Raw genomic sequence first — 26,984 nt, 5'->3', positions numbered from 1 at the left:
GATCGGGGATGGAAGACGTTCTGGACGGCGTGGAGGAGAAGCCTTTTCTGCCTGCACGTGCCCGGAAACGTAAAAAGTCCCTTAGCTCGTCCGAGGGTTCTGGGAATGAGCAGCAGGATGAGGCTGAAGCTATTGATGTCCGGGGTGAGAGCAGAGACTGTAAGGTGATCATAAAGCTTGCACAGGATAGTGCATCCTTTAAGGAGTGGAATTCAGTGGCATTGTCAAAGAGCCTAACTGTAGCTGTGGGAGTGATCAAGAGTGCGAGTGTCCTTAGAGATGGCTCGCTGCTGGTCGTGTGCAAGGACGCGGCTCAACAACGGAAGGCGATTGGAACTAAACGTCTGGGTGGAAAGGACATTCTTGTGTCTAATGCTGAAAGAAACACGGTCAGAGGAGTTATCGTAGGTGTCCCTACGGCGACGTCTGTGGATGAAGTTAAGGAGAATTTGACGGGAGTTACGGTGGTGGACGCTAGGCGTTTGAAGGTGACCCGGTTTGGGGTAAGATGTGACAGCTTGTCGGTAATGGTAACACTTGAAGGGAGGTGCCTGCCTAGTAAGGTGTTCATTGGGTACATGTGCTATAGCGTCAGGCCATATGTTCCGCCGCCCCTGAGTTGCTTTAAGTGCCAGCGCTTTGGGCATATTGCAGCGGTCTGTAGAGGGAGGCAAAGGTGTGGTAAATGTGCAGGAGACCACGAGTATGGGAAGTGTGACGTGGGTGCAAAACTGAAGTGCTGTAACTGTGGGGAAGAACATAGCTCTGCCTACGGGGGATGCAGGTTTAGCAAAAGAGCTGCTGAGGTGCAGAAAATAAAGGTCTCTCAAGGTATATCCTATGCAGATGCAGTCAAGAAAGTTTCAAGTAACGAGTTTAGAGTAAATACAGAGAGAGGAGCCAGCGCTGCTCCCAGCCAGGGCGAAATGAGAGAGGCCAGCGTGGCTCCCAAGAAGTGTGAAGGTTTCAAGAGTGGAGGTCCCAAGTGTGCAGGTTCCAGAATTAATGAGAATACCCTGGTTGTGGATAGAGAGGATTTTGTACTCTTTATGGTGGATGTTGTAAACTGTGCTGCTCAGACTCAAAGCAGAACTGAAAGGATCAGGATCATTGCTAAAGCTGCAGGGAGATTCCTTGGAACAAAGGAGCTTGATTGGGCAGATATAGAAAACAGGCTAAAGGCGCTAAATGGGAGTCGGAGTGATGGGGGTCTGCTTGTGGGGAGTCAGAGTGATCAGAGTGACGAGATGGGGGTGGGGGTGGTCTCCTGTCCTCGCCCAGTCTCGTAGACGCACGGCTACCAAGCAGCGACATCAGTGGACATATTAAAGCCTATAGAATGAAGCCTGAAGAATAAAGCTGTACGGTGGAAGCACCGAACGTCAAAGAAGGAGAGGAAGATGAAGAAGAGTCTCCCTGGAATAAAGCCGGTTGGTCTCTGAAACAACAACAACTATTCTAGTCACAAAGACATATCATGACCTCATGGGCTTTGTAACACCAAAGCAATGGAAGGAGTACTTTTACGGACTACGACAGAGTCTGAGGACTACGACAAAGTCTGAGGAATAAAGTCTGGCGGTAATGCAACACTTGGATGCCAACCGCCATAAAACAACAACAACAACAACAACAACTACGACAAAGTCTGAGGAATAAAGTCTGGCGGTAATGCAACACTTGGATGCCAACCGCCATAAAACAACAACAACAACAACAACAACAACAACAAGAAAGAATACAGTCTGAAATAATAAAGTCTAAAGAATAAAGTCTGGCGGTAATGTAACACTTGGATACCAGCATAACACACCATGAAAGAAGATAAAGAACACCACCAGAGTGACATCTAGTGGTATGTTTTAGTACTACCACATCCACAGTGGTTCGAACCACATTCAATGTGCGATTGCCAATAAAATAATTTCACTTTTGAGGTGTGTCTAGTATTAATACAACTGTGTTTTTTAGAATAATATGTATATTAAAAAAATATTTGATAAAAGTGAGGATCTTTTACATTTAAGGGTATATTTTTTCCTTTTTCTCAGGTTACATGTTCCTTCTGTGAAGGGACGCAGTCTATTTTGTTTAAAGTATTTTGTGCTTTTATTCTCTGATGTTATGTTGGAAAAGTATCAATATCTTCAAAGGTTAGTGCAACTTTTGACACACAAACTAGTCCCTCACCACCATGCGCACCATGCGCACCACACGCATGTCAACAAGGCCAGAGCGCAAACTCCTGTACCAATGTAACCGTATCTGCGTGTCGAAGTGGCACAAACTCCAGAGGATGTGGCTATCATAAATGTCTTATCTCGCTTTTCACAAACAATCAACAACTATCTAATCTAACCCTAACCCAGACAGACTGTCCAGGCTCGAGGCGGATGCCCTCTAGTGAAACACCCGTGAAACAACTGCATGGATCTATTATTTTATAAACTGTGGTTCATGAACCGTATGGGTCACATGACAAACTCCATGAACCATCGATGTCACGTGATCAGCATTTTGAATCATGTTTCAGAGCAGTGCCTTCACTTTGGGGCTTCGAACCTGTGCCAAATACTCGTTTCACTACATCCCACTCATGGATCTATTACTGCATTCAACATTTTTGCCAAATGATGTTTTTGCAGTTCACTACACTCACCAACACGCTAGGCGGCGCTGTTTAGTCCAAATACAGATCACAAGCGGACACTTCCTGTTCAGCAGGGGATCAACACAACTCCTCTGAAATCTGCGAGCAACCCGTAATATTTTAGTATATTTCTGATCATTTTCAGCCGGTTATGAAGACGAATGACCTTCTAGCTCGGTATATAATGGTGACAGAAAGTTTAGTTGATGTTAGCTTGCGCGAATAATAACTTATACTGCCAAATTTGATTAAGTAACTGTAAAGAAAGGGCAACACGATGCGAAGAGGAGTTGGAGCTGGGGCTATTGCCAAAAAGAAGCTGGCAGAGGTATAAAACATGTCTAATTTGTACTATAGTCGAGGTACTCACTGAGGGATCATTCTTACGTTACTTTTTGCAGGCCAAATATAAAGAGAGGGGAACGGTTTTGGCAGAAGACCAAATTATTCAAGTAAGGAAGGACAATTGGTTTCATTAAATTATAAGTTCATTAAATCAATAACATTGACTTTGATTGTATTTCTCTTCTCTCCTTGATAGATGTCTAAACAGCTGGAGACATTTAAGTCTCACCTGGAAGAATTTGCCAGTAAACACAAACAAGAAATCCGCAAGAATCCTCAGTTCAGAGTTCAGTTTCAAGAAATGTGTGCCACCATCGGAGTGGACCCTCTTGCATGTAAACTTTATTGCTCTGTTTGAACATGCGTACTAAAGAAATATATGTGAATCAAGCAGGTTTACAATATTCCTTTTTTCTTCCATTGACAGCTGGTAAAGGTTTTTGGTCAGAGATGCTTGGAGTTGGAGACTTCTATTATGAACTTGGTGTGCAGATAATTGAAGTTTGCCTTGCCCTAAAACACCGAAATGGAGGTTTGTGTTTTTTTTTATATATGACAATCTTGTATATGACCTTACCATTTGTCTTTATGTAATATAGCAACAATCACTAGCTATCAATTAGAAGAACTTGATAATTAATGTTGTATTTATGCAGGTCTTATTACTCTTGATGAGCTTCATCAGAGAGTACTGAAGGGAAGGGGTAAATATGCACAGGATGTTAGCCAGTAAGTATTCACTATAAGAAGAGTCAGTGATGGCATTAAAACTGTTGCATCCAAAAACTCAATGTATCAAACGCCTTCTCTGTTTCTTAGGGATGACTTGGTGAGAGCCATAAAGAAACTGAAGGTGATGGGGAGTGGATTTGGGATGATTCCTGTTGGTGGTTCTTATTTAGTGCAGTCAGTGCCAGCCGAGCTCAACATGGACCACACTGTTGTACTGCAGCTGGCAGAGGTAAGTTATGCAAGTAAATTGTTTTGTTATTCCTGTAGATCTTAATTATTTATTCTCAGCTCCCTGAACGTCCTTTGGAATCAAAACATCCATTTATAGATTTCTAGAGTTGTAGTCATCTAAATCCTTGGATCAACTAAAGACATGACCTGTGCATCAATTGACTAACAAGGGGCGAGGCACTGACAAAAGCTCTAAAAAGTATTAGGATCTCACGGGAAAACAACAATGTATACAGAGAAGTTCTAGTAAACTGCATTCTTATAAGTAAAAAGGCAGTTTAAACTGCTGAGTCACCCCCAAAAAAAGTCCTAAAATCGTAAGAAAATTATCAGTCAACTAAGATGCCATCTTTTTCGATTAATCAACTAAACACTCTAAAGGATTACAGCCCTATAAATTATTATGTAATACTTTACAATTTCATACTACAATAGGCAGTATTAAGCTAATTCAGTAGCTAGTCACAGCTGACTTGGGGCAGACAAATGGAATTTTATATATAGCAAGATGGGTGGTAACGACAACTGCAACTGGGGTGTCATTATGTAATTTTCCTTTTTTGAATACAAAAAGTTCAGGTTGTCTTGCATTGTAGTTCCATCAATTAATGTTTGGTTTTCTCTGTCCCTTTGCAGAAAAAGGGATATGTTTCAGTTAGCGAGATAAAAGAGAGTCTTAAATGGGAGAAAGAACGGGCTTCACATGTCTTGGTAAGTGCATACCAACTTATTTACGGTAACCATAGCCCATTACATAACCTGTTCATCCAGTTACATGTCATTCATGACTGATTCAGTCTTGGGAAATGCTGTCAACATATTAAATAATAGACCATCAGTGCTCAAGGTTAGAATAACTCGGAAGGTTTATGTTCTCAGCCAATTCTTGTGTGTTATTTCTTGTTTGTTTACAAGGACAGAGCAAATACCATTGAGGATTATAGTTGTTATTATAGACATTCTTTCTAAAGGGGTGGCCCATGTTTAACGCTCTTTTTTTGTTCGCAGGATCACCTTCTGAAAGAGGGACTGGCCTGGTTGGACTCCCAAGCTGGGGAACCTCAGTACTGGCTTCCAGCTCTGTTTTCCGAGCTGACGTCACGGGACATAACGCCGGACGAGGCCAATCAGATGATCCCTTGACGAAAGCGCTGGAGGGCTGGATGATAAGCAGAGTGGCCCGGGACTGTGTTGATCTACAAAATGTGTCTGAGGGAAGGGTCACATGACAGGGGAGGTGAAGTCACTGGGATCGTTTTCTGCATTTGCAACACAAAACATTCCTGTATGACCTCTCAGTACATCTATGCAAAAATAGAACTTATCCTTGCACAGCTACTGAAAGAAATGTAATGTTTCTCTACAGAGGTGGGCAATGTACTTTACATACATATCTAAATTGTTTCTTTGAAGGTATGCAAGAATAAAATTGTGTATATAATTTATTAAAATATGAAAATGCTCAAATCAATTTATATAAAAGTACATACAGTCCTGTCACAGTTCTGAACCAAGACATTTGTTGATACATTTATTATGGATTGCAAATATATTGACTCTTGACTAAATATTGATAGTTGTCAATATTGCCCACCAGTGTTCTTTAAAATGTCAATCTGGGGTGATCACGCTTAATTATTAAATATGAATAATTGTGAGACTGTGAGATGATTATTTTACATGTTTTATTGACTTTTTACACACTGCTACATAATCAAAACTGCTTAACCTCAATTGTTTTTCCCCATTAAACGATAAAAAGTCATTAAGATAATGCTGCATCTCGTCCATAAACATACTTACGACACCATGTTAACTCATTTTGATGTTGGATCAATCCCCTTACAGAATAATAGATATAACAGAATAATAGATATATAAGTATTGTGATTGCTGTAGTTGATAAAGATATCTTCATGGATAGGTACATGTGCTTTGGTTTAAAATGATTGCATAGCTTTAAACTTCCACTTTTATATAAGTGCTACATCTTTGAAATTGGCAGTTCATAGATTTTCCTGATCGGGCAAATACAAATATGGATTCATTTTACATGTATGGAATGAAAAGACAATTGTAGCATAATTAAAGTTAAAATATATACAAATATGGCAGTTGAGGCCTGGTTGCTGTTACAACCCGTGTCCGTATACGTGGTCTTCGAACTCGCTCTGATCTATGTTGTCGCATATCATGGCGCAGAAGGGACACACGCGGTGGCTCTGCTCGTGTTGCTCCAGTTCATTCTGGGTGATTCCCGGGAAACGCTCCTGGCAGTGGCAACACACCTTGCACTCCTGAAGTAAAAATAGACAAGCCCACAGGGTAACAAAATATGGAACGGATTATGTTTTAAATCCACATAAAAATAAACTGCACGCCTGTTGCTGAGTGGCGCGATTCAATGTATTCCCAAATGAATGTATACTTACTCAATTCAACTACACTTTATGAAATAGTTTATTCTTTAATTCAAAGAGAAAATGGAGCTGAATGGGAGAAAGCCCAACTTTGTATCCGAGTAACTACCATTTAAGCTGTTGTGTACGTGATTTAACCCATCAGTACAGAATAATATTATGATCATTTCAATAACATTTGATTTTCTGCTTTTAACACAAACGCACAAAAAAGATAGAAAACCTACCTCTTCCTCTGAGTTTTCTGCGTTATCTGCAAAAAAATAGGAAGAGTAGTTTACTATAATGGCATTAAATAACATGTACAGTGTTAATTGACGACGTTTGAAGAAGATTTTGTATGTTAAAATGGAAAACAAGAATATTAGAGTGTAACTGACCAATGGTTTCATATAGGGGCTCAGGTGGGACTGACTGCTCTGTTGAATTGGGTTGTATTTTGACCATGTTAGGTTGTTGCGCTGTTTGTTCTGGTCTGGGCTGGTCATACACACTTTCCAAAAAATGTTGTGGGGCTTCTGTGAAAGCTCTGCGCAGCTCTTCAATCTCGTTTTTTAGGGCCTGAAACGTGTAAACCAAAGTTATCTATAAGTTTTCAACAAAAGGATTAAAAAAAAGTAGTAATTTCCTGTCACTGCACCTGGTTTTCTTTGGCAATCTCTTCCTTCTCGCGCCGATCAAGCTTAATCACATCCTCTTGTGCTTCTCTCATGGCATCTTTTTCAGCAATGAGTTCATGGGCCTCCCTTAGCAGAATCTGAATGTAATAGGACAACAAATACAATAGACCATCTGACAAGTCCCTATTTAGTCCGATGAACCCCCCAGTCGCCCTACATGTTGTGTGTTTTACCTCTAATTTGTTACTTTTCCTATTCAGATCTTCACAGTGTGCTGCCATGTTATCCAGCTGTTCTTTCATTTGTGGCTCTAAAGCTTCTGTTCGTCTTCTTGTGTTTCTGGACTCTTCCTTCTCAGCAGCCAGTGATCTATGAGCTTGTTGTAGCTCATCTGCAAGCTCTTGGCACTTTACCTAAATCATCAGTTTAATTTAGTTACTGACATTAACTTAGTTGTATTGTATTATGACACCGGCTTGTAATTGTTCTCTACCTTCAGATCCTCAGTTGGACCATTTTGAACTGGCTGCTGCGTATAGGATTTTTGTTGAATTTCCTCCTTTAAATGTTGAATTTTGCTTTGCAGCTCTTTGGTTATTCTCTGCTTTTCGGTTTTGCTGTGCTGCAGATCAACCTAAACACAGTAATTTAGTTTTTCCTTGCTTTTTAAATATTATATGTCAATCTCAGTGCTTTTTACCTTTAAGAGCTGGAGGTTGTCTTGTGCTCTTAAAAAATCATTTTCTTTTGTTTTTAGCCTGAAAGACAATTATTGTTATACATATTGATACACATTTTAATAACGGTATGAGCATCCTAGGGCAGAACAGTTACAGTAAAATGAAATGATAATAATCCTTTAAAAGACTGTTGCAACTTACTCAGTTATAACTAATTTTTGAGCTTCATTGATTTCTTTCTGCTTGTCCCGTTCCTCCTTCAGCACTTGCATTTTTTTCAATGCTTTTTCATACTTGTCCTGTGTGTCAAAAAATATACACATTGGAAAAGATCAAACACATGTTTTTTTATTTTGTAAAAAGCTCAACTTTTTGTTTTACAGCATCGGCAGAATCCAAGCTATATTTTCTTTGTGGTTGATCCTTCGCCGTCTCAACCTAAATCACAATTACATGTCCATTTTAACATGCATTGCACTCAGTACAACGCCACCACAGCAAACAAACCTTTAAATTGTCAATCTCCATCTTTTGCTTTTGCACATCACTTATGAGTTGATCTCTTTCTTCCTTCATCTGATTCATTTCCGTGATTAGAGTACCAATGTATTCCTCTTTTTGCATGTACAGCCCCTGTAAAAACAACACCACAAACCTCACTGTGAAAGTAAATCTAAAATAAACTATTGTTAAAACTACTTGATAAATGTATTGCATTTATCAAGCAAAGATGAAATGTTTATAACCACAGCAAACCTACCTTACAATTCTCGACGCCTTGCTGTTCTTTTAGCAAAGCACTTTTTAAGGTATCATTTTCTGCTCTTAACTGCCCCAGCTCTTTCATCTGCTCAGCCTTTTCACGTACACTTTGGTCAACTTGTTCCTGGTTCAACAGAACGGAGTCAAGTCAAGATAAGTCTCTATTTATCTTGGAGCAGAGACAAGACCATGAAGTAGCAGAACATTTGACTTTGAGTGTGACTGAAATGTTTTATCTTTTGTTTTTTATTTTATTTGTTGAAGTTGTGTGTTTCAGATTGATTATATAGTGTTTTGATTACAAATGTCGATGAAGTGTATCACGTAATACAAAGTAATAAGGTTAATTATTGACTCTATCCAAGAACAACACAAAAACAGCATTGTAACATTACTAATATTTGTCTATTCCTTTTCTCAATTAAACAGTTGAATGTTTAAATAACATCTTCAACTTCTTTATTGTATTCTATGTATCCTATCCTATTATCAGATTTTCTTAGTTGTTTTTTCTTTTGTTTTTTTATGATTTCCGAGATCTGTAATGATCTAGAACTTTAAATAGATTTAAAATACCTGTGTTGTAATCACCAAGAGATCATCATCAGGGCTGTTTTCCAGACTTTGTTCACCAGAGTTTAGGAAACAGAAAGGTGTGCTGGCTCCTCGCACTTGTCCTGTGTTGTCAATGTAGCAGAACTGGTAGAACTCATCGTCTTTGGGCAGGTAGTAGTCTGAGGAAAAAAATATCTATAGTTGAGATTATTATACATATCAATTTTACTACTTTTATCTACTTGTTTTCTTTTACAAAAATGCAGTTAAACTCAGTCCTACATAACAATATTAAAGCTGGCGTACCTGATTTTCATACTGCAAAACCAGAAGAAGGTATTTACAGTATATCCGTCTAACATGTCACTACTGTAGCTCTCACAAACCTTTCATCGTTAATATTCACATTTACATGGCACGTGCACTGCTTTAAGGCAGCTTTTTTCATATTTTACAATATACTCTGGTGGAAAACAATTTAAAGTTGGGTTCCCCAGCTTTAAGTTACCGGTTTGTGTTTTTGGCTTAATCTCTGCCAAAACAAAATGTGTGTATTACACAAAAAAACAATAATACTGCCAGACAAAATTGAAAATAATTGCCATGACTCAACATTTAGGCACAGCTAAAGCATAAAAGTTAATCTTTACTGTCCCCATAGAAAAGAAGGCAAGTGTGTCTATAAACAAACATGACTTGATCTGGTCTTAAACTTCCTCTCACCTTTGAAAACAGCTTGTTTTGTCAGTCTCTCCTGTCCTGTCAAATCTGGACATGGCTCCACCCAGACAAAGGTATGATACTCTTTTGTCGAACTCCATCCAACCTGAAAAGGGAAGCAAATTACACAACACATCAGAAAAACAAAAACAGTGAATCTGTCTCACTAACCTTAAAAATCCCAACCCAGTCCCGAGTATGGGACTGAAAGGAGGGGGTGACGGTGTAGTTAGAGGTGACGCCAGTGGAGATGGGGTAAGAGCGCGGGACATCAGTGAAGACCACCTGTGAAAAGGTGGCCACAGTGGGGTCAGCAGTGGTAGCTTCTGGTGAGCTATCCATGGCCTGAAAGGTAAAAGTAAAAGCAACATAAAAAAACAGGCAGGTGTGTGTGTGTGTGTGTGTGTGTGTGTGACCTGATTTGCATGCACTCAACTCAGATAAACTCTTCTATGGACAACATTGCTTGTGGCCTATTCACTAATAAAAACAACAACCACCTCGCCCTCACTAATAAAAACAACAACCACCTCCCCCTCTTTTATGACAAGGTCTGAATCGTACTTCCTGTTTATACGCAGATAAGTCCGATACGTGAGTATCAAAAATATTTTTTCAAAAATGTATCTGTCATAAAGGCTTGATACATTTTTAATAATGTTTAGAATCATGAGATATTTTGACTCGCTTATACGCCGATCAAATCAAAGTTATAGCCTCATAATAAAGAAACCGAAAGTGAATACGAACGTAGCAAAATCAACCTAACCCTAACAAAACTAAAACTGGCGGTAATGGACTACGACAGTCTGAGGACTACGAAAAGTCTGAGGAATAAAGTCTGGCGGTAATGCAACAATTGGATGCCAACCGCCATAAAACAACAACAACAACAACAACAACAACAACTGGCGGTAATGCGACACTCGGCTGTCGACTGCCATAAAACAATAACAACAGCAACAACAGTCTAAGGAATAAAGTCTGGCGGTAATGCAACACTCGGATGCCAACCGCCATAAAACAACAATAACAACAACAACAACAACAACAACAACAACAACAACTTTTCACAACTAAAGATATTTGAATATATTTTACATTAGGTTCTAATATAAATTGTATAGCCACAAACTTACATGCGCGCAGTCTCCTGTCGGATCCACAGACGCAAAGACCTGTCCCACACTCGCTCCTGCTACAGTGGATGGTGTGTTCAAGTAGAGCTCGTACTTTCAATGATTCTCCATGTGGGACAGCTAATCTGGCTCAATCTTCTACAGCTACAAAGTAACACCCTATCCGTGTTTATGATGCATTATCAATTATGTTATCCAATAATATTTGTTCATTTTGTTTGAGAAAAAAATAAGTCCTTAATAGGTTAATACAGTTGAAATTAAATCGCTGCCAAGTAGGTCTAATAATCGTTTTCTTAAAGTGACAGAGGACATTTAGATTAATGTATCCATTTTACAGTGCGTATGAGAGGTTTTTACAATTTTGAAATTTTGACTTTATTTATTTTCAATTTGACTTTGGTGTATTTATACCTGTTGTATATATACATTATTGTTTTACACCAGTCGAGTAGTAGACCCTGAGACGAGCCAGCCCCTGTCCCGGGATAGGCTCCAGTCACCCACGACTCCAAACGGAAACAAGAGGTAGAAAATGAAAGAATGAATGAAAGAATGGGCAGGTATTTGTGGAGAAAACGTTGAAAAAGCTGTAGAAAATGACAGAAAGTGACATCACACGAGGGACACTCATTCCAGTCAAAGTTGCAGTCAAAGTACACAATTTACATAAAGAAACATATTTTTTGAACCCCTAAACATTAATTCAACAAAATAAAGACGCTCTCAAATATTTGTATTTGTCAAATAAAACTAATTGTGACATTAGATGAGTTTTTGCCCAGTTTTTGCCCAGTCGCCATACGCTTGGGCCCAGCAGATCCAACTCACCACCAGGTGGTGATCGATTGACAGCTCTGCCCCTCTCTTTACCCGAGTCCAAGACACGCAGCCGGAGGTCAGATGACACGACAACAAAGTTGATCATTGATCGCTGGCCTAGGGCCTACAACAGTGAGAGACCTGTCCCCAATCCGAAGGCGAAGGAACGTGATCCTCTCGTCCTATACACACTAGTTTTTGGTAAAGCAGACTTGTTCAAACTAATAGGCCTAACATAGCCTACATTTGACCAGTGTACTCAGACACGTTTACCTGAGTAACTTTAGGAATACATTTTTACTCCTACTCAAGTAATATCTAGTTCATAACAGCACTCTTAAGTTTAGTTACTCTTCCCTCAGTGAGTAATTACAGAACGTTAATTACAAAAGCTTAATGTAAAATGATTTGAACATTTATCTCTGTTACTTTTCCCACGGATATTCAATTCAATTTATTTTTGTAACGCTCAAAATCACAACAATTGTCTCGGAGGGCGACAGTGAAAAACGGATTAAACAATGTCCATAGGGACGATGTCCCAGGGTCCCCTGTCCTTTGACTCTCCTTGGCCAGGAAAAACTTCAAAAAACCTCCTTGGGAAAAAGTAGAAACCTGGAGGAGTTCCACAGTGAAGGAGAGATCCGACTCCCTCAGACGGACAGGCTGACACGAAATATAGGATTTTGTGCCTACTGTTTGGAAATATCAGTGTCTTAAATCAGTTTTTAAATAGACCTACATTTTACATCCAAATATTTTGAAAAGCCAAAAATTGGCTAAAACTTTACGTACTGAGGCTTTAAGGTATATGATTTAAGGTTACTCTTACTTGAGTGCAAATTTTGGCAACTTTACCCACCCTGCCTGTGACCTTCCATTTTTGGAGGAATAACAACTGCAAACAAGAATCATCCAATTGTTGTAAACAGTGGATTAACACATAATTTCAACAATAATTTCAATATCTTGGTCCATTTACCAGCTTGCCTTCTATTTAAAGCCCATCACATCTATTGCATCCAAATTGTTATTTCACAATAGAGCAGTTATCCAGAGTGTTTGCAGTGATACCTAATGCTTCAAAACTGTTGAATCATAATGGTGGTGGACACAAACACTGCTTAATCTGAAACATAAAATAGTGACTTATGACTAATTAATGTTGATTGCTGTAATTGGTTACTTCAGGCTATCCTTACACATTATCATTCAGTGTTTATCTGATTTTATTTGAGCTCTGCAGATTATCTTCAACACTCTTTACACTTTAATTGCACTAATGCCTTTGTTACAGCGGCACAATTCAATTAACAGCAGCCCTCTGTAGCTTGGCAGGAGATCCATGCCCGGCCTGTGTTTTCAGCACAGATTTAAATTTAACAGGTCCAGGTGCTGAGATGTGGCTCTCCAATTTCAGTTTACAAATATGGGGGATTATTGCTCTCCTCTAACTCCCTGCTGAGTTCTCCTGCTCATTATCTCAGCTTCATGTCACGACAGATCAGGTGTTTGTCTCCACAGTTTTTAATTGGACACCAGATCCGTTACGGGACAAGTTTCTTCAGTGTAAGACAATCTCAACTAAGGCATCCCTGTGAGATATAAATTTACTCTTGTTTTTGCAGGATCCCGGATCTGAAACTGAAATGTGATTTCCTGGTTCAACTACTGAAGACAGTGTTTGTGTTTGGGTGGTGTTTTGTAGGGCTGGGTATTGCCAAGACCCTCGCGATACAATACGTATCCCGATACAGGGGTCACGATACAATATGTATCCCGATACTTGTATATTCGGATAGAATTCCCTCATTACGATACGTATCCTGATAAAAAAAAAAAATAAAAAAGGGTCCTAAAAATTGACCAAATGGATAATGTTTTTACTCTAATAAATAAATAAATCCATTCTGCTCTAATAACTTCATACATCCAACCAACTGATCCAAATAGAAATGTATGGAACACATTCTAGTAAAGTACTGCATGTTTCTTGCCAAACAATTGGGATGGTCTGAACATGCTGCAGTAGCATCTTCTGCACAGATCAGCTTCTGATCAGGTCCACAGCTCCTTCTCACCTCGGCCCAGAGGAGCGCGGCGCAAACAGCAGATCAAAATTACTATTCCACCTAGTTTGGGTGGGTTGTGTAGGTCGTGTGGTGTTCGTTTTTGTGATTTTATTGTCACTTTTGCCAGTTTTTGCCTCCGGCTAGGCTGAGTTCGGGCCCCGGAGGCTAAGCTGTTAGTTCCAGGGGTTGAGTTCTGAATCAAAGTAAATTTAAAAGAAAAGGGTGGGCAGATTAAAAAATAAAAGTGAATAAAACCAAATAAAAACAAAGAGAGCATGTTGTCTAATATGACCTGTTTTTATTGAACTTCAGATGTCTTGCATCCATAACTATAATTTTGTAGATAATGTAGAGAGGTGGTAGTAGGGCCTATACTAAGAATCCAAGAAAAGTATTTCGAATAAAAAAAATAAATAAATTCTACTCCGACTTCTGGATGGTAGAGATATGATTTGATAACACGAAAATAAAATGTAATTTTTATTCCATCCTCCCCTCTTAAAAAAATGCCAAGGAAATTCCGTGAAACAACTTAACTTAAAAAACTCTCGCCTAAAACATGTTGTTGTTGTTGTTGTTGTTGTTGTTGTTGTTGTTGTTGTTTTATGGCAGTTGGCATCCGAGTGTTGCATTACCACCAGACTTTATTCCTTAGACTCTGTCGTAGTCCGTAAAAGTACTCCTTCCATTGCTTTGGTGTTATAACTACTTATATGTTGTTGTTGTTGTTGTTGTTGTTGTTGTTGTTGTTGTTGTTGTTTTATGGCGGTTGGCATCCAATTGTTGCATTACCGCCAGACTTTATTCCTCAGACTTTGTCGTAGTCCTCAGACTCTGTCGTAGTCCGTAAAAGTACTCCTTCCATTGCTTTGGTGTTACAAAGCCCATGAGGTCATGATATGTCTTTGTGACTAGAATAGTTGTTGTTGTTTCAGAGACCAACCGGCTTTATTCCAGGGAGACTCTTCTTCATCTTCCTCTCCTTCTTTGACGTTCGGTGCTTCCACCGTACAGCTTTATTCTTTAGGCTTCATTCTATAGGCTTTAATATTTCCACTGATGTTGCTGCTTGGTAGCCGTGCGTCTACGAGACTGGACGAGGACAGGAGACCACCCCCACCCCCATCTCGTCACTCTGATCACTCTGACTCCCCACAAGCAGACCCCCATCACTCCGACTCCCATTTAGCGACTTTAGCCTGTTTTCTATATCTGCCCAATCAAGCTCCTTTGTTCCAAAGAATCTCCCTGCAGCTTTAGCAATGATCCTGATCCTTTCAGTTCTGCTTTGAGTCTGAGCAGCACAGTTTACAACATCCACCATAAAGAGTACAAAATCCTCTCTATCCACAACCAGGGTATTCTCATTAATTCTGGAACCTGCACACTTGGGACCTCCACTCTTGAAACCTTCACACTTCTTGGGAGCCACGCTGGCCTTTCTCATTTCGCCCTGGCTGGGAGCAGCGCTGGCTCCCCTCTCTGTATTTACTCTAAACTCGTTACTTGAAACTTTCTTGACTGCATCTGCATAGGATATACCTTGAGAGACCTTTATTTTCTGCACCTCAGCAGCTCTTTTGCTAAACCTGCATCCCCCGAAGGCAGAGCTATGTTCTTCCCCACAGTTACAGCACTTCAGTTTTGCACCCACGTCACACTTCCCATACTCGTGGTCTCCTGCACATTTACCACATCTTTGCTTCCCTCTACAGACCGCTGCAATATGCCCAAAGCGCTGGCACTTAAAGCAACGCAGGGGCGGCGGAACATATGGCCTGACGCTATAGCACATGTACCCAATGAACACCTTACTAGGCAGGCACCTCCCTTCAAGTGTTACCATTACCGACAAGCTGTCACATCTTACCCCAAACCGGGTCACCTTCAAACGCCTAGCGTCCACCACCGTAACTCCAGTCAAATTCTCCTTAACTTCATCCACAGACGTCGCCGTAGGGACACCTACGATAACCCCTCTGACCGTGTTTCTTACAGCATCAGACACAAGAATGTCCTTTCCACCCAGACGTTTAGTTCCAATCGCCTTCCGTTGCTGAGCCGCGTCCTTGCACACGACCAGCAGCGAGCCATCTCTAAGGACACTCGCACTCTTGATCACTCCCACAGCTACAGTTAGGCTCTTTGACAATGCCACTGAATTCCACTCCTTAAAGGATGCACTATCCTGTGCAAGCTTTATGATCACCTTACAGTCTCTGCTCTCACCCCGGATATCAATAGCTTCAGCCTCATCCTGCTGCTCATTCCCAGAACCCTCGGACGAGCTAAGGGACTTTTTACGTTTCCGGGCACGTGCAGGCAGAAAAGGCTGCTCCTCCACGCCGTCCAGAACGTCTTCGACCACCGATCCACTCTCCTCCGCCATCTCCCGTCTCTCCAGACCGGGTATTTCTGCCTTGTTGTTGTTGTTGTTGTTGTTGTTTTATGGCGGTTGACATCCGAGTGTTGCATTACCGCCAGACTTTATTCCTCAGACTTTTCGTAGTCCTCAGACTGTCGTAGTCCGTAAAAGAACTCCTTCCATTGCTTTGGTGTTACAAAGCCCACGTCGTATATGTTGTTGTTGTTGTTGTTGTTGTTGTTGTTGTTTTCGCCTAAAACATCAAAGAAGAAGAAGAAGACCACTTCCCAGACAACGTGTTTGCGTCTCCCGCTTTGGGACATCATCATCGACGATTTGTGACATCATCATCCTGGCCTGTTCTGTGGCCAGAACATGCTACTTTGTACAAGTCTTTGAACATCTTCAAAGATTTATTACTTTACATCTTCAAAGAGTTATAGACTTGAAGATGTACAAGATGAATAAAGTCTGGCGGTAATGCAACAATTGGATGCCAACCGCCATAAAACAACAACAACAACAACAACAACAACAGTCTGAGGAATAAAGTCTGGCGGTCTACGACAGTCTGAGGACTACGAAAAGTCTGAGGAATAAAGTCTGGCGGTAATGCAACAATTGGATGCCAACCGCCATAAAACAACAACAACAACAACAACAACAGAAGACGAACAACAACAACAACAACTTTTAGGACTACGACAAAGTCTAAGGAATAAAGTCTGGCGGTAATGCAACACTCGGATGTCAACCGCCATAAAACAACAACAACAACAACAACAACAACAACACTCGGATGCCAACCGCCATAAAACAACAACAACAACAACAACAACAACAACAACAACAGAAAGTCTAAAGAATAAAGTCTGGCGGTAATGTAACACTTGGATACCAGCCGCCATAAAACACCAAAGAAGAAGAAGACGTACAACCACAGACAACGTTGAAAAGAAGAATAATGTCTAAAGTATAAAGAATAAAGTCTTAAGTCTAAAGGAGGCCAACAACTATAGTAGGTGGCGGTAAATGTACCTTTTCAGTTGGCTATCATCCGCCATAAAAAGTAACACAACAACAACAGAAGACGTTGCTAAAGAATAAAGTCTAAAGAATAAAGTATAAAGTCTAAGACATACAACTAATGTAACACTTGGATACCAACTGCCATAGAAGAAGAAGAAGAAGAAGAAGAAGAAGAAGAAGAAGAAGAAGAAGAAGAAGAAGAAGAAGAAGAAGAAGAAGAAGAAGAAGAAGAAGAAGAAGAAGAAGAAGAAGAAGAAGAAGAAGAAGAAGAAGAAGAAGAAGAAGAAGAAGAAGAAGAAGAAGAAGAATTGCACATCTTGCACATCTAAGTCATAATGTACAAATGTCCATATTTAATGTCCAGATGGCGGTAAATGCACTTTTGCAGTTTTCTGCCAGCCGCCATTAAAAGCAACAACAACAACAGCAACAATGTCTGGTTGCCATTGCATCTTCTGTTGAATAGCCCCCTTTTTTGTTGTATCAGGTCATCAAAGTTGTTTAAATATTATTTAATAACTATGTTTCAACTATGACGATTATCTGACCACATCACTTCCTCTTTCTGTATGGTTTATCATCATAAACCAATTAAAAGTGTTTTGTTTGGTGAACTGCTTTTCCTGCATGGTCAGAAGATGGGTTTACCTGAGGACAATCTCGACAACAAAGATGAAGAAGCTCTGTGTAAATATGAAGAGCGGGGAGAGGCCTCAGGGAACAACAGCCAAACGAAAACATGCACTGCCAAATCTCCACTGGTCACCAAGAAGAGGTATTTTACTGCTTCATTTACATACTTCTGATTCAAATACATTTAATTGGTAACACTTTGTAATAACTACACTTTTAAAGCATGAACTAAGACAATTCACAATTACAACATTTATATTAAGAAAGATAAAGGCTTGGTAACTATATCTTTAATACCCTAACTCACTAACCAAACAATTTGTTCGTTATGAATTAAGTCTATCTTCATGCTTTACTAATGCTAATTAAGGTAGTTACTTTAAAGAGGTACCATTTAACAAATTTCTTGATGTATTATTTGTTATAAACCAGGAACATATGTAGTGTTCTGCAGCAAAGCAGATGTCTGTCCTTCTGTTCTTCTTTTTCAGATGACTGCGAATCAACCTCACAAACTGCAAATATGAAAGCGGTATGTCACAGCCATAGATTTTCACTGACATAAAGGTAAGAAGTCTCTTTGTAGCTGTCTCTAAAAGTGTGTTTATGTCCGTGTATTCAGTGCGACGTGCATCTAGGCGGTATGGCCTTCGGGAGGCAGCAAAGTGTGAGGACTGGACCCTGTTCTGGACCGACTACTCTGTGTCTCTGGATTCAGTAAAGGATATGAAACAATATCAGGTGCTTATGACGACTTAATCATGCATCCATTATATAACTCAAATACAATACAGTTATTATTGCTGTTGTTAAATGCAGAATCCAATAAGACAATTTTTCTCACCGTATTCTACAAAGTTAAAAGGACAACGCACCTGAATTGTACAATGTGATTTATTGCATGTTTTTTACTCAAACGAAAAACAATACTTTTAAATTTACAATATTCTATGGGGGTTTATCGCCTGCCTGTCTCCACAAAGATTGTATTGCTTTGCCTGGATTGTTCCATTGTCTGGTATTTAAATGATCAGTCTGCATGGAGACCACACTATCAAGCCAAGTTACAGGTCAGATCTGTTGAAAGGCAAGCTTACTGACACAAAGAATACATGTTTCTCTGTGCAGTAAAAAAACTCAAATTAAATAAATGCTAGATTGTAATATTGTGGAACATTCCAGGCACCTCTATGTGCCCAGAAGTGTGCCTTTGAATAACATGTCTTTTTGCAGAAAATCAACCATTTCCCTGCAATGAATGAAATATGTCGCAAGGACCTTTTGGCAAGAAACTTGAATCAAATGCTTAAACTTTTCCCCAAAGACTACAACATCTTCCCCAGAACATGGTGCATTCCTGCTAAGTCAGTTTTACTTTACTCTCTAATTCTCATACTATTTTTGCTTTTGTCTTTATTTGTGAATATGTTTGTTTTCTACAGTTTCAGTGACTTTCAAGCTTTCACCAGGGCCAAAAAGTACAAAACATACATTTGTAAGCCAGACACCGGGTGCCAAGGCAAAGGCATCTTCATCACCAAAACAAGTAAAGAAATACAGCCTGGAGAACATATGATCTGCCAAGTTTACATTTCTAAAGTAAGTGTCTATAAATAAAAAAAATACTCTATTACAGTTTTAAGTGTGTAATTCTAAATATAGTTTTCTTATTGACAGCCTCTGATAATTGACGGTTATAAATTTGACCTGCGAATTTACGTTCTGGTAACATCATGTGACCCTTTCAGTATATTCATGTTTAAAGAAGGTCTGGCTCGTTTCTGTACCACCAAATACAATGAGCCAACTCATAATAATGTGGTAAGTACCTACTGTGTATTTGCATTGAAAATGACTGCGTTTCCCTTTTTAAAGAAAAGACCCTAGAGGCCTAGTCTAGTTTTTCACCCATGGTCTAAAACATGATGAAATGTTGTGAGTAAAAAGTGGTGCTATGCATGGCATTACTATTTCACATGTAAATACAATACTTCACCAATGCATTAGTTTCAAATGAAGGCCAAGGTTAGTTCTGTATAGTCCAACTGCTGTACAAGCATTAATAATCATATTAATTTGTCCATAGAGTGTCTACGAGGCCATTATTTTGCAACATTGCAGATTTCAGAGGGGGAAATCAACTAAACTTTCATTTTTCACTAACATACATTCATTGTTTCAGACTTGGCAAAACCGATGTTGATTTACTATTAGTAGAATATCCGAGTGAAATTCTAGTTCAATTTATAGGGTGAGATCTAGCAGAAAATTACAGACGCTTGCTTTATAACACGGGTTTTGGGGTCTTAGGACCAAACAGAGTCAAGCAGAAACAGACCCCGAACTCAAAATGGCCCAGAGTAAAAAACATTAGTTAAAAAAAAAAATTAAGTATGAGGGGGCTGGCTCTCGGACTAAAATTCACATTTTATTCAGGTTATAATATTGTTCTAAAATGGCTTAAAAATAGGAACAGGGCCATTAACTTCCAGTTCTAAACTGCAGATTATCAAGCACATTTTTTTGTTATGGTCGGAAATAGGGGACAATGCATGACTACGCTAGCATGAATCACTGAAATGTTCGAAAATGAGTAAATGAATGATGAGGGAGAACCATTATAACATAATATGTCCAATTTAAAGAGCTAGACTGCTGAAAGGGCCACCAAAGTCTCTGAAATCTATCGGAAACAGATAATAAATGTTGTTGGTGAATCTGTATAAATGTGTAAGTTCACTGGCTAAGATTTCTTGATTAAGCTGTATTTCCATTGGCAGGAAGATGTGTGCATGCATCTAACCAACTACTCAATAAACAAACACAGTGAAAATTTTGTGCGTGACGAGGATACTGGAAGTAAAAGGTAAATTGTACTTTGTAATTATAATAACCATTGACAATGTCCATCATTGGCTGGATTTATTTTAACATATATTTCTATTGCCATGTAGTGTTAAATAGAAATGTCAAATATGCTGGTATTAAGTTGCCAATGGATAAAGTGGGACAGTAAAAACAACGATTTGTGAAACCTAATCTAATCTTGCCCATTATTATAGAAAGTTATCTACCTTGAATAAGCATCTTGAGGCCATGAACTTGAACATGGAGAAAATGTGGAACGACATTGAAGATGTTATAATAAAGGTCCTGATCTCCGTTCATCCAATCTTAAAGCACAACTACCACACCTGTTTCCCCAACCACACCAATGGCAGCGCCTGCTTTGAAATCCTGGGTTTTGATGTCCTGCTCGATCACCGACTCAAACCATGGCTACTGGAGGTGAGTTTTTATCACAGCAACAATAAAAAGGGTTTGACATTAACTGTTTTCAACTACTTTCCTTTAGCTGAGCAGATCTTTATTTCTGTTGGCATTTATATTTTCTTTGATCATAATATATTACCACATACACAGTGTACAGTGTATGAAATAGAGTGTGTTTGTGAGAGTGACCTGACCAAATAAACAAATAATGATGATAATTCAAACTTGTGACCAAGAATAGAAGATTTAAAGTTAAAGATGAATTCACTACAAGACATTTTCAATCATAATTGTTTTCCCTATATACAGTACACAAGGTTTGTGCAGCTTTTCCATCCTCTGTGGTCCCTAATAAAGTGTGTCATCTGTTACAGACGTTCGTTCTTTGTTCATTTAGTTACAATTGACTCTTAATGAAGCCATCCAAAAAAGATTTATTTCACACAGGGCAGATGTAGTTTTATTACATGTTCAGCTCTTTTCTAAGCATAAAATGTATATTTAAACAATTCAGTGGCTCTCTACGTTTCATCATCAACGATTTATTTTGCCTTTTCAATTGGTAGGCATACTAATTTTCTATGTTTTTTTGGGCTTGACACTTTAAATTGAATGTATATATATTTTTTTTAACTTCAATATAGTACATTATCTCATACTGTATATAATCTATAATAGTAAATTCTTCATTACTGCTCATACCATGTTATAGTTCAACATTTACTCATCCACTGTGTAAATTACTTAAGATTATGTTTCTGTGCAGGTAAATCACTCCCCCAGTTTCACCACTGACTCTCAGCTGGATCGTGAAGTGAAGGATGCCTTGCTCTATGACACCCTGGTCCTCATCAACCTGGGCGCATGTGACCGCCGTAAGATCACAAAGGAGGAAAGACGGCGAGTGAAGGACAGGCTACAACAGAATCGCTCCAGAGAAATCTCCTCCAGGTATTTACATAAACGAGGGGTTTTTCATACAAGCTTCTGCGCTCAAAGACATAATTGTCTCTAGATTGGTGATGCCTGTCCCTACTTCCAGGTCAGAGGAGCTGCGTCAGTGCCAAGCCGCCTCGGTGGAGCAGATGGAGATGTACGAGGCCAAACACCTGGGAGGCTTCAAGAGGATCTACCCCCGAGAGGGAGGGGAGAAATATGACAAGTACTTCAGACACAGGAAGTCGCTCTTTCAGGAAACCGCCGCGTCCAAGGCCAGAGAGGAGTGTGCCAGGTACAAGCCGTGTAATACTGTACCCACAGTACGGACATGTAAGGCTCAGAACACTGTGGTGCAAGTGAGGAAAAGACGTGCAGTTTTTTAACACTGAAGTAAATATATGCTTTGAAATGTCCCAGGGATCCATATTAAAGGCCTTAATGAGACTCAGTGCTGCCATAACCATTTAATTAGGTGCACTGATTTGTGTTTTTTGAGGTGACATTGATTGCAATCCACTTTGAGCAACTTAAGAAAATCCCTTTATGTGGCACCAAATCTCTCAGATGTGTTGATGACAGTTGATTTGTAGATTTTTTACCAAATTTGACATAAATAACACTCTTAAAAGTGCACTTTGTCACTTTTCTGGTGGATGGCACAATGGCATTAAACGTATTTATCTCCAGAGAGATAAGCAGGTGATGCCACAAGAGCACATTACAGGTCAGATCCGTGGAGAGGTGACAGATCAAAGTAAGAACTCAAGTTATTCAAGGTTCAAGGTAAAGCAATAGCATCCCAATGGAGACAAACAGGTGGCCGAGAAGTTACATTGTGCACTTCTAATATTCATACAATTTAAATTCTAATAAATCAAAAATATAATTTCATATTCTATTGTATAATATACTATAATTCCGTCAGTAGCAGTGTAAGTGTTTTAATCGCTGTCTGAAGTAAAGTATTTACTGTTAATTTCAAAATAGGTAAAAAGTAAAAATACATTATGCACATTGCTCCAAACTAAATGAATGTTTGTGATGTGATTTACGATTTGCATTTCTCTTACACTCTGTTGTCATAGGCAGCAGTTGCAGGAGCTGCATCTGAAGCAGGTACAGATTGAGAGGCATCTGAAAGTGGGTCGGAAGAAGGACTTACAGGGAGAGACAGCAGGAGAGAGAGTCAGACCGAGCAGGAGTCAAAGCAACGTTCAAAACTCTGCTGCGAAGCTCCAGCCTGTGAGTAGTGTTGTCTCATCTTTGTCCACTAGAGGGAACCGACTGCCTCTCACCACATGATTTATGGTTCATAGTCTGACTGACCTCTCCAGTGGAAATGCGTGCTTGTCCAATGCAAATTAGCTGCAATAGTCCTCATGCAGATAACTATTATTGCATGCCTCTCATTTTAAATTTAGATGTTGTTTTGCAAGACAGAGGCTCAAGGCTCGCAGACAGAAATTACTTTATTTTAAAAAAATAGCCAGGAATACTTGTACAGACAGGACATTGAACCAATTAAATTAAGCATATTTGTCGTAGTTATTGTTTTGTGTTCATGTACCTTACTTTTACTTGTTTGTCAACCAGCAGGTAATAAAAGATTCATGAGAAAAATATTAATCAGTACCAGAACATTTACCAGACAATTGCCACACTTACAAACATACATACATACATACAAAATATTAAATTTAAAATTTTAAGTTTTATGATTTTAATTATTTGCGATTTTGATTATTATTAAATTGAAACATATGTCCTGTAAGGTATGGGTCAGTGTTCTCATACCAGAGTGAGCAAAAAATTGCATGAAACACTGAACTCCTAAAATCCTTTCAGTTGTGTTGTTCTTGTCTTTGCTGGTGAGGCTTTCCTATTGTGTTCTGTGTTCATGTGTTGGTCCCCAGCTCGCAGAGAACCCAGATCCTTGTGTTTTTGTGGGCTCGGTGCATGTGGATGGAGGGAGGGGAGACAAGAAAGAGGACAGGGAGGAGGAGAAGCGGGTCCGTGGACTCCTGGAGAAAAAGAAGCTTATGCAGGAGCTCGGTCTGGTTGACCAAATCCACCACAGGCCCGCCCCAACAAAGGCCCTGCACCAAACACAGCAACCGAAGGTCAGGTCCTTTTTCCAGTGAAATAAAACTTAAGACATCACAGATCTTCTGTGAACATCTCATAAATGTTTGCAGGTAACACCACCCTCATCGGGCTCATCTCAGACAGGAATGAGTCTGTCTACAGGAGGGACGTGGACCGGCTGGTGTCCTAGTGCAGTGGTAACAACCTGGAATTCAACGCCCAGAAGACAGTGGAGATGATTGTGGACTTCTGGAAAGTCAAAGCCCCCCAGCCCCCCCTCACCATCTCAGACTGCCCCATCTCCACTGTGGACTCCCTCCGCTTTCTTTGCATCATCATCAACCGGGACCTTAAGGGTGAGCTCACCATCAGCTCCCTCATCAAGAAGGCCCAGCAGAGGATGTACTTCCTGCGGCAGCTGAGGAAATCAAAGCTGCCAGCGGAGATGATGGTGCAGTTCTACACGGCCATCATAGAGTCCATCCTCACCTCCTCTATCACCGTGTGGTACGCTGGAGCCAAAGTCAGGGACAAACAAAGACTGCAGCGCATTGTGCGCTCTGCTGAGAAGGTAATTGGCAGCGTTATGGGACGAGCAGGTCGTATCACAGCCGACCCTTCTCACCGTGGGCACGGACTTTTTGACGCTCCCCTCAGGCAGGAGGCTACGGTCGATCCCGACCAGAACTTCCCACCACAAGAACAGTTTCTTTCTCTCTGCCGTTGGACTCATGAACACTGCCTAAGCACCTTGCACTGTTCACTTCTTAATGTACTACATATTTTATTTAGATATATATCATGCCTATTTCTAACCTTATTTTAACCTTACTTACTTTTTGTTTATATATCTGGTAGCTATTCATTGTTCATTGTTTTGTATTGATTGTTCAATGTTTTGCTGTTTGTGTTGCATCGAATCACCAGGACAAGTTCTTATGTTTGTGAATTTTATTCAATGACAATGGCAATAAACCTTGTTCTGATTCTGATGTTACTGTAATTATCGTGCAATGCTTTTAAAAATTAAATACACAAAAATAAACGTAATTTTTTGTTTTTTTTAAGTTTTACAAATAGTTTGAACATAAAAAAGAACACAATGAAACTAAACAGGACCAGAAAGAGAGCGGACCACATAATTTAATTTAAAAAAAAACAGACATGGTGGGAGTCCTGAGGCCCAAGTACATAGAGCTGATATTCAGTGGGATGGTGGTGTCAAATATTGTCTGCAGGGCTTTATTCATCTCGGTCCAATAATTCTGAGCAACAGGACAGTCCCAAAACATGATAGTGGTTTGCCTCCTGGTTTCTCCAGCAATTGGAATACTGCAATGATTTTACAGATTTTTTTGCTCGCTGCCTTGAGTTGTAATTTAGAGACCTATTGAAATGTAAACTCAAAACAACTTTCTCCAGCTGAACAAGACTAAAATAACTGTTTTTGGCCCACAGAAACAAAGAGAAAGTGTTAGCGGTCACCTCCAGAGTCTAGCTCTGAAACCTACAAATCAAATTAGAAATCTGGGGGTAATAATGGACTCAGACTTGAATTTTAACAGCCACATCAAATTAATAACATCAGCAGCTTTTTACCATCTAAAAAACATTGCCATAATCAAAAATATAGTGTCCGAACCAGATTTAGAGAGACTTATCCACGCGTTTGTCTCCAGTAGATTAGACTACTGTAACGGCCTGCTCACTGGCCTCTCCAAACGAGCTGTAAAACAGCTGCAGTACATCCAGAACGCTGCTGCTCAGGTCCTGACTAGAATCAGGAAGTACCATCACATTAGTCCTGTTCTCAGGTCTCTGCACTGGCTCCTGTGGCTCAGAGAATAGACTTTAAAGCAGCTCTGCTTGTGTACAAGTCTCTACATGGCCTAGCACCAAAGTACATCTTGGGCATGTTAGTGCCATATGAACCATCTCATACTCTGAGGACCTCAGGGACCGGCCTCCTGCTGGTGCCAGAGTCAGAGACTAAACATGGGGAATCTGCGTTTTCAGTTTTATGCAGCTAAAATCAGGAACAGTCTTCCTGAAGATGTGAGACAGGCTTCTACTCTGACAATGTTCAAATCTAAGCTAAAAACAGTTTTGTTTAGCTGCGCATATGACTGAAAGGATTTTTTGCACTCTTCTCTTTTATGTCTTAAATTATTTACACATTACCCTTTTTTTATTTATTATTATTTTCAATTTTTAATTTTTAGATTTTACCTTAAAAATAGCACCTTTTAAATTTATTCAAATTAAAAGTTCTTTCTTTAGAGAAATTCTCTACAATTCTAAAATTAGGTGTTTTTTATTTTTATTTAGTTATTTTTATTGAATTTCTGTTTCTGTTATTTCTTTGTGATTTTAATGCATTTTTCCTGTTGTGTGAAGCACTTTGAATTGCCTTGTGTATGAAATGTGCTTTACAAATAAACTTGCCTTTTCTTTCTCACTCCTCTAGTTTCAGGTTCCATTTCAGGAATCGCCTGGTGACTCCGAGCTAGATGGCTCCGGCTGCATAGATGTCTCCAGGTATTGTTTTGCTCCAAAATACAACGTTTTGATACTGGCGACACAGTTGCCATGGACACTGATACAGGTGTCTCCCCTTCTGCCCCTCATCCCTGCGCCGCTGCCACTTTGATAGAATTTGAGTTTAGATGATAGCTTGCTTTCACCTCTCATTTTCTGAGGTCTAACTCAAACTCTCTTAGGGGTGGGCAATTATTGTACTCCGAGGGCCATATTCAAATCAACTTGCCTGGATTCATTTAATTCATTTCATGTCATCTTTATTTCTTCATTCAATTCATTTCATGTCATCTATTTCACGTCATCTTTTTTTCTTCATTTGATTCATTTCATGTCATCTTTATTAAGGATACAAGTGCAGACAGATGTTACAG

General features: G+C 39.6%; 3 protein-coding genes across 5 annotated transcripts in view; 2 read left to right on the top strand and 1 right to left on the bottom strand.

Annotated features, from left to right (window-relative positions):
* Positions 1-2,697: 2,697 nt before the first annotated feature.
* snf8 (SNF8 subunit of ESCRT-II) lies at positions 2,698-5,891 on the top strand. Its single transcript, XM_072456046.1, has 8 exons — positions 2,698-2,978; positions 3,052-3,102; positions 3,192-3,330; positions 3,423-3,527; positions 3,652-3,724; positions 3,815-3,956; positions 4,595-4,669; positions 4,967-5,891. The coding sequence occupies exons 1-8, from the start codon at positions 2,928-2,930 to the stop codon at positions 5,099-5,101; spliced, it is 771 nt and encodes a 256-aa protein (XP_072312147.1). The 5' UTR covers positions 2,698-2,927; the 3' UTR covers positions 5,102-5,891.
* Positions 5,627-26,984, bottom strand: part of calcoco2 (calcium binding and coiled-coil domain 2) — a 22,094-nt gene continuing 736 nt past the window's right edge. The window contains exons 1-15 of one of the 3 annotated variants that reach the window (XM_072456040.1): positions 10,855-10,970; positions 9,887-10,060; positions 9,719-9,821; positions 9,017-9,174; positions 8,439-8,564; positions 8,186-8,311; positions 8,060-8,116; positions 7,880-7,977; positions 7,699-7,756; positions 7,492-7,632; positions 7,232-7,411; positions 7,019-7,135; positions 6,759-6,939; positions 6,606-6,631; positions 5,627-6,255 (exon numbers count right to left, since the gene is read on the bottom strand). In XM_072456040.1, coding sequence (XP_072312141.1) covers positions 6,091-6,255; positions 6,606-6,631; positions 6,759-6,939; positions 7,019-7,135; positions 7,232-7,411; positions 7,492-7,632; positions 7,699-7,756; positions 7,880-7,977; positions 8,060-8,116; positions 8,186-8,311; positions 8,439-8,564; positions 9,017-9,174; positions 9,719-9,821; positions 9,887-10,057 — 1,707 coding nt within the window. In that variant the 5' untranslated portion in view covers positions 10,058-10,060; positions 10,855-10,970 and the 3' untranslated portion in view covers positions 5,627-6,090. Of the gene's footprint in view, positions 6,256-6,605; positions 6,632-6,758; positions 6,940-7,018; positions 7,136-7,231; positions 7,412-7,491; positions 7,633-7,698; positions 7,757-7,879; positions 7,978-8,047; positions 8,117-8,185; positions 8,312-8,438; positions 8,565-9,016; positions 9,175-9,718; positions 9,822-9,886; positions 10,061-10,854; positions 10,971-26,984 lie in introns of those variants that run through there. The other 2 variants (XM_072456038.1, XM_072456039.1) reach the window with 2 other exon arrangements.
* Positions 13,168-26,984, top strand: part of LOC140369512 (tubulin polyglutamylase ttll6-like) — a 20,125-nt gene continuing 6,308 nt past the window's right edge. Inside the window, exons 1-14 of the mRNA XM_072456879.1 lie at positions 13,168-13,245; positions 17,290-17,449; positions 18,272-18,307; positions 18,398-18,516; positions 19,009-19,139; positions 19,218-19,374; positions 19,453-19,596; positions 20,556-20,641; positions 20,838-21,063; positions 21,815-21,999; positions 22,091-22,279; positions 23,073-23,238; positions 23,901-24,107; positions 26,540-26,610. Of these exons, the coding sequence (XP_072312980.1) occupies positions 13,168-13,245; positions 17,290-17,449; positions 18,272-18,307; positions 18,398-18,516; positions 19,009-19,139; positions 19,218-19,374; positions 19,453-19,596; positions 20,556-20,641; positions 20,838-21,063; positions 21,815-21,999; positions 22,091-22,279; positions 23,073-23,238; positions 23,901-24,107; positions 26,540-26,610 (1,955 nt within the window). The remainder of the gene's footprint in view (positions 13,246-17,289; positions 17,450-18,271; positions 18,308-18,397; positions 18,517-19,008; positions 19,140-19,217; positions 19,375-19,452; positions 19,597-20,555; positions 20,642-20,837; positions 21,064-21,814; positions 22,000-22,090; positions 22,280-23,072; positions 23,239-23,900; positions 24,108-26,539; positions 26,611-26,984) is intronic.

The sequence above is a fragment of the Eucyclogobius newberryi genome, unplaced genomic scaffold (genome assembly GCF_026437365.1).
Source record: "Eucyclogobius newberryi isolate DKJ021-1_F unplaced genomic scaffold, fEucNew1.0.hap1 SCAF_20, whole genome shotgun sequence".
NCBI lineage: Eukaryota > Metazoa > Chordata > Actinopteri > Gobiiformes > Gobiidae > Eucyclogobius > Eucyclogobius newberryi.
This window is presented reverse-complemented; position numbering and strand designations above follow the sequence as displayed.

Bases quoted from the DNA above. Each gene is read 5' to 3' on its own strand.
- snf8 (XM_072456046.1), top strand. From the start codon at position 2,928: ATGCGAAGAGGAGTTGGAGCTGGGGCTATTGCCAAAAAGAAGCTGGCA. The intron at 3,331-3,422 runs GTAAACTTTATT...TTCCATTGACAG, and splicing joins CGGAGTGGACCCTCTTGCAT to CTGGTAAAGGTTTTTGGTCA. The intron at 3,957-4,594 runs GTAAGTTATGCA...GTCCCTTTGCAG, and splicing joins TTGTACTGCAGCTGGCAGAG to AAAAAGGGATATGTTTCAGT.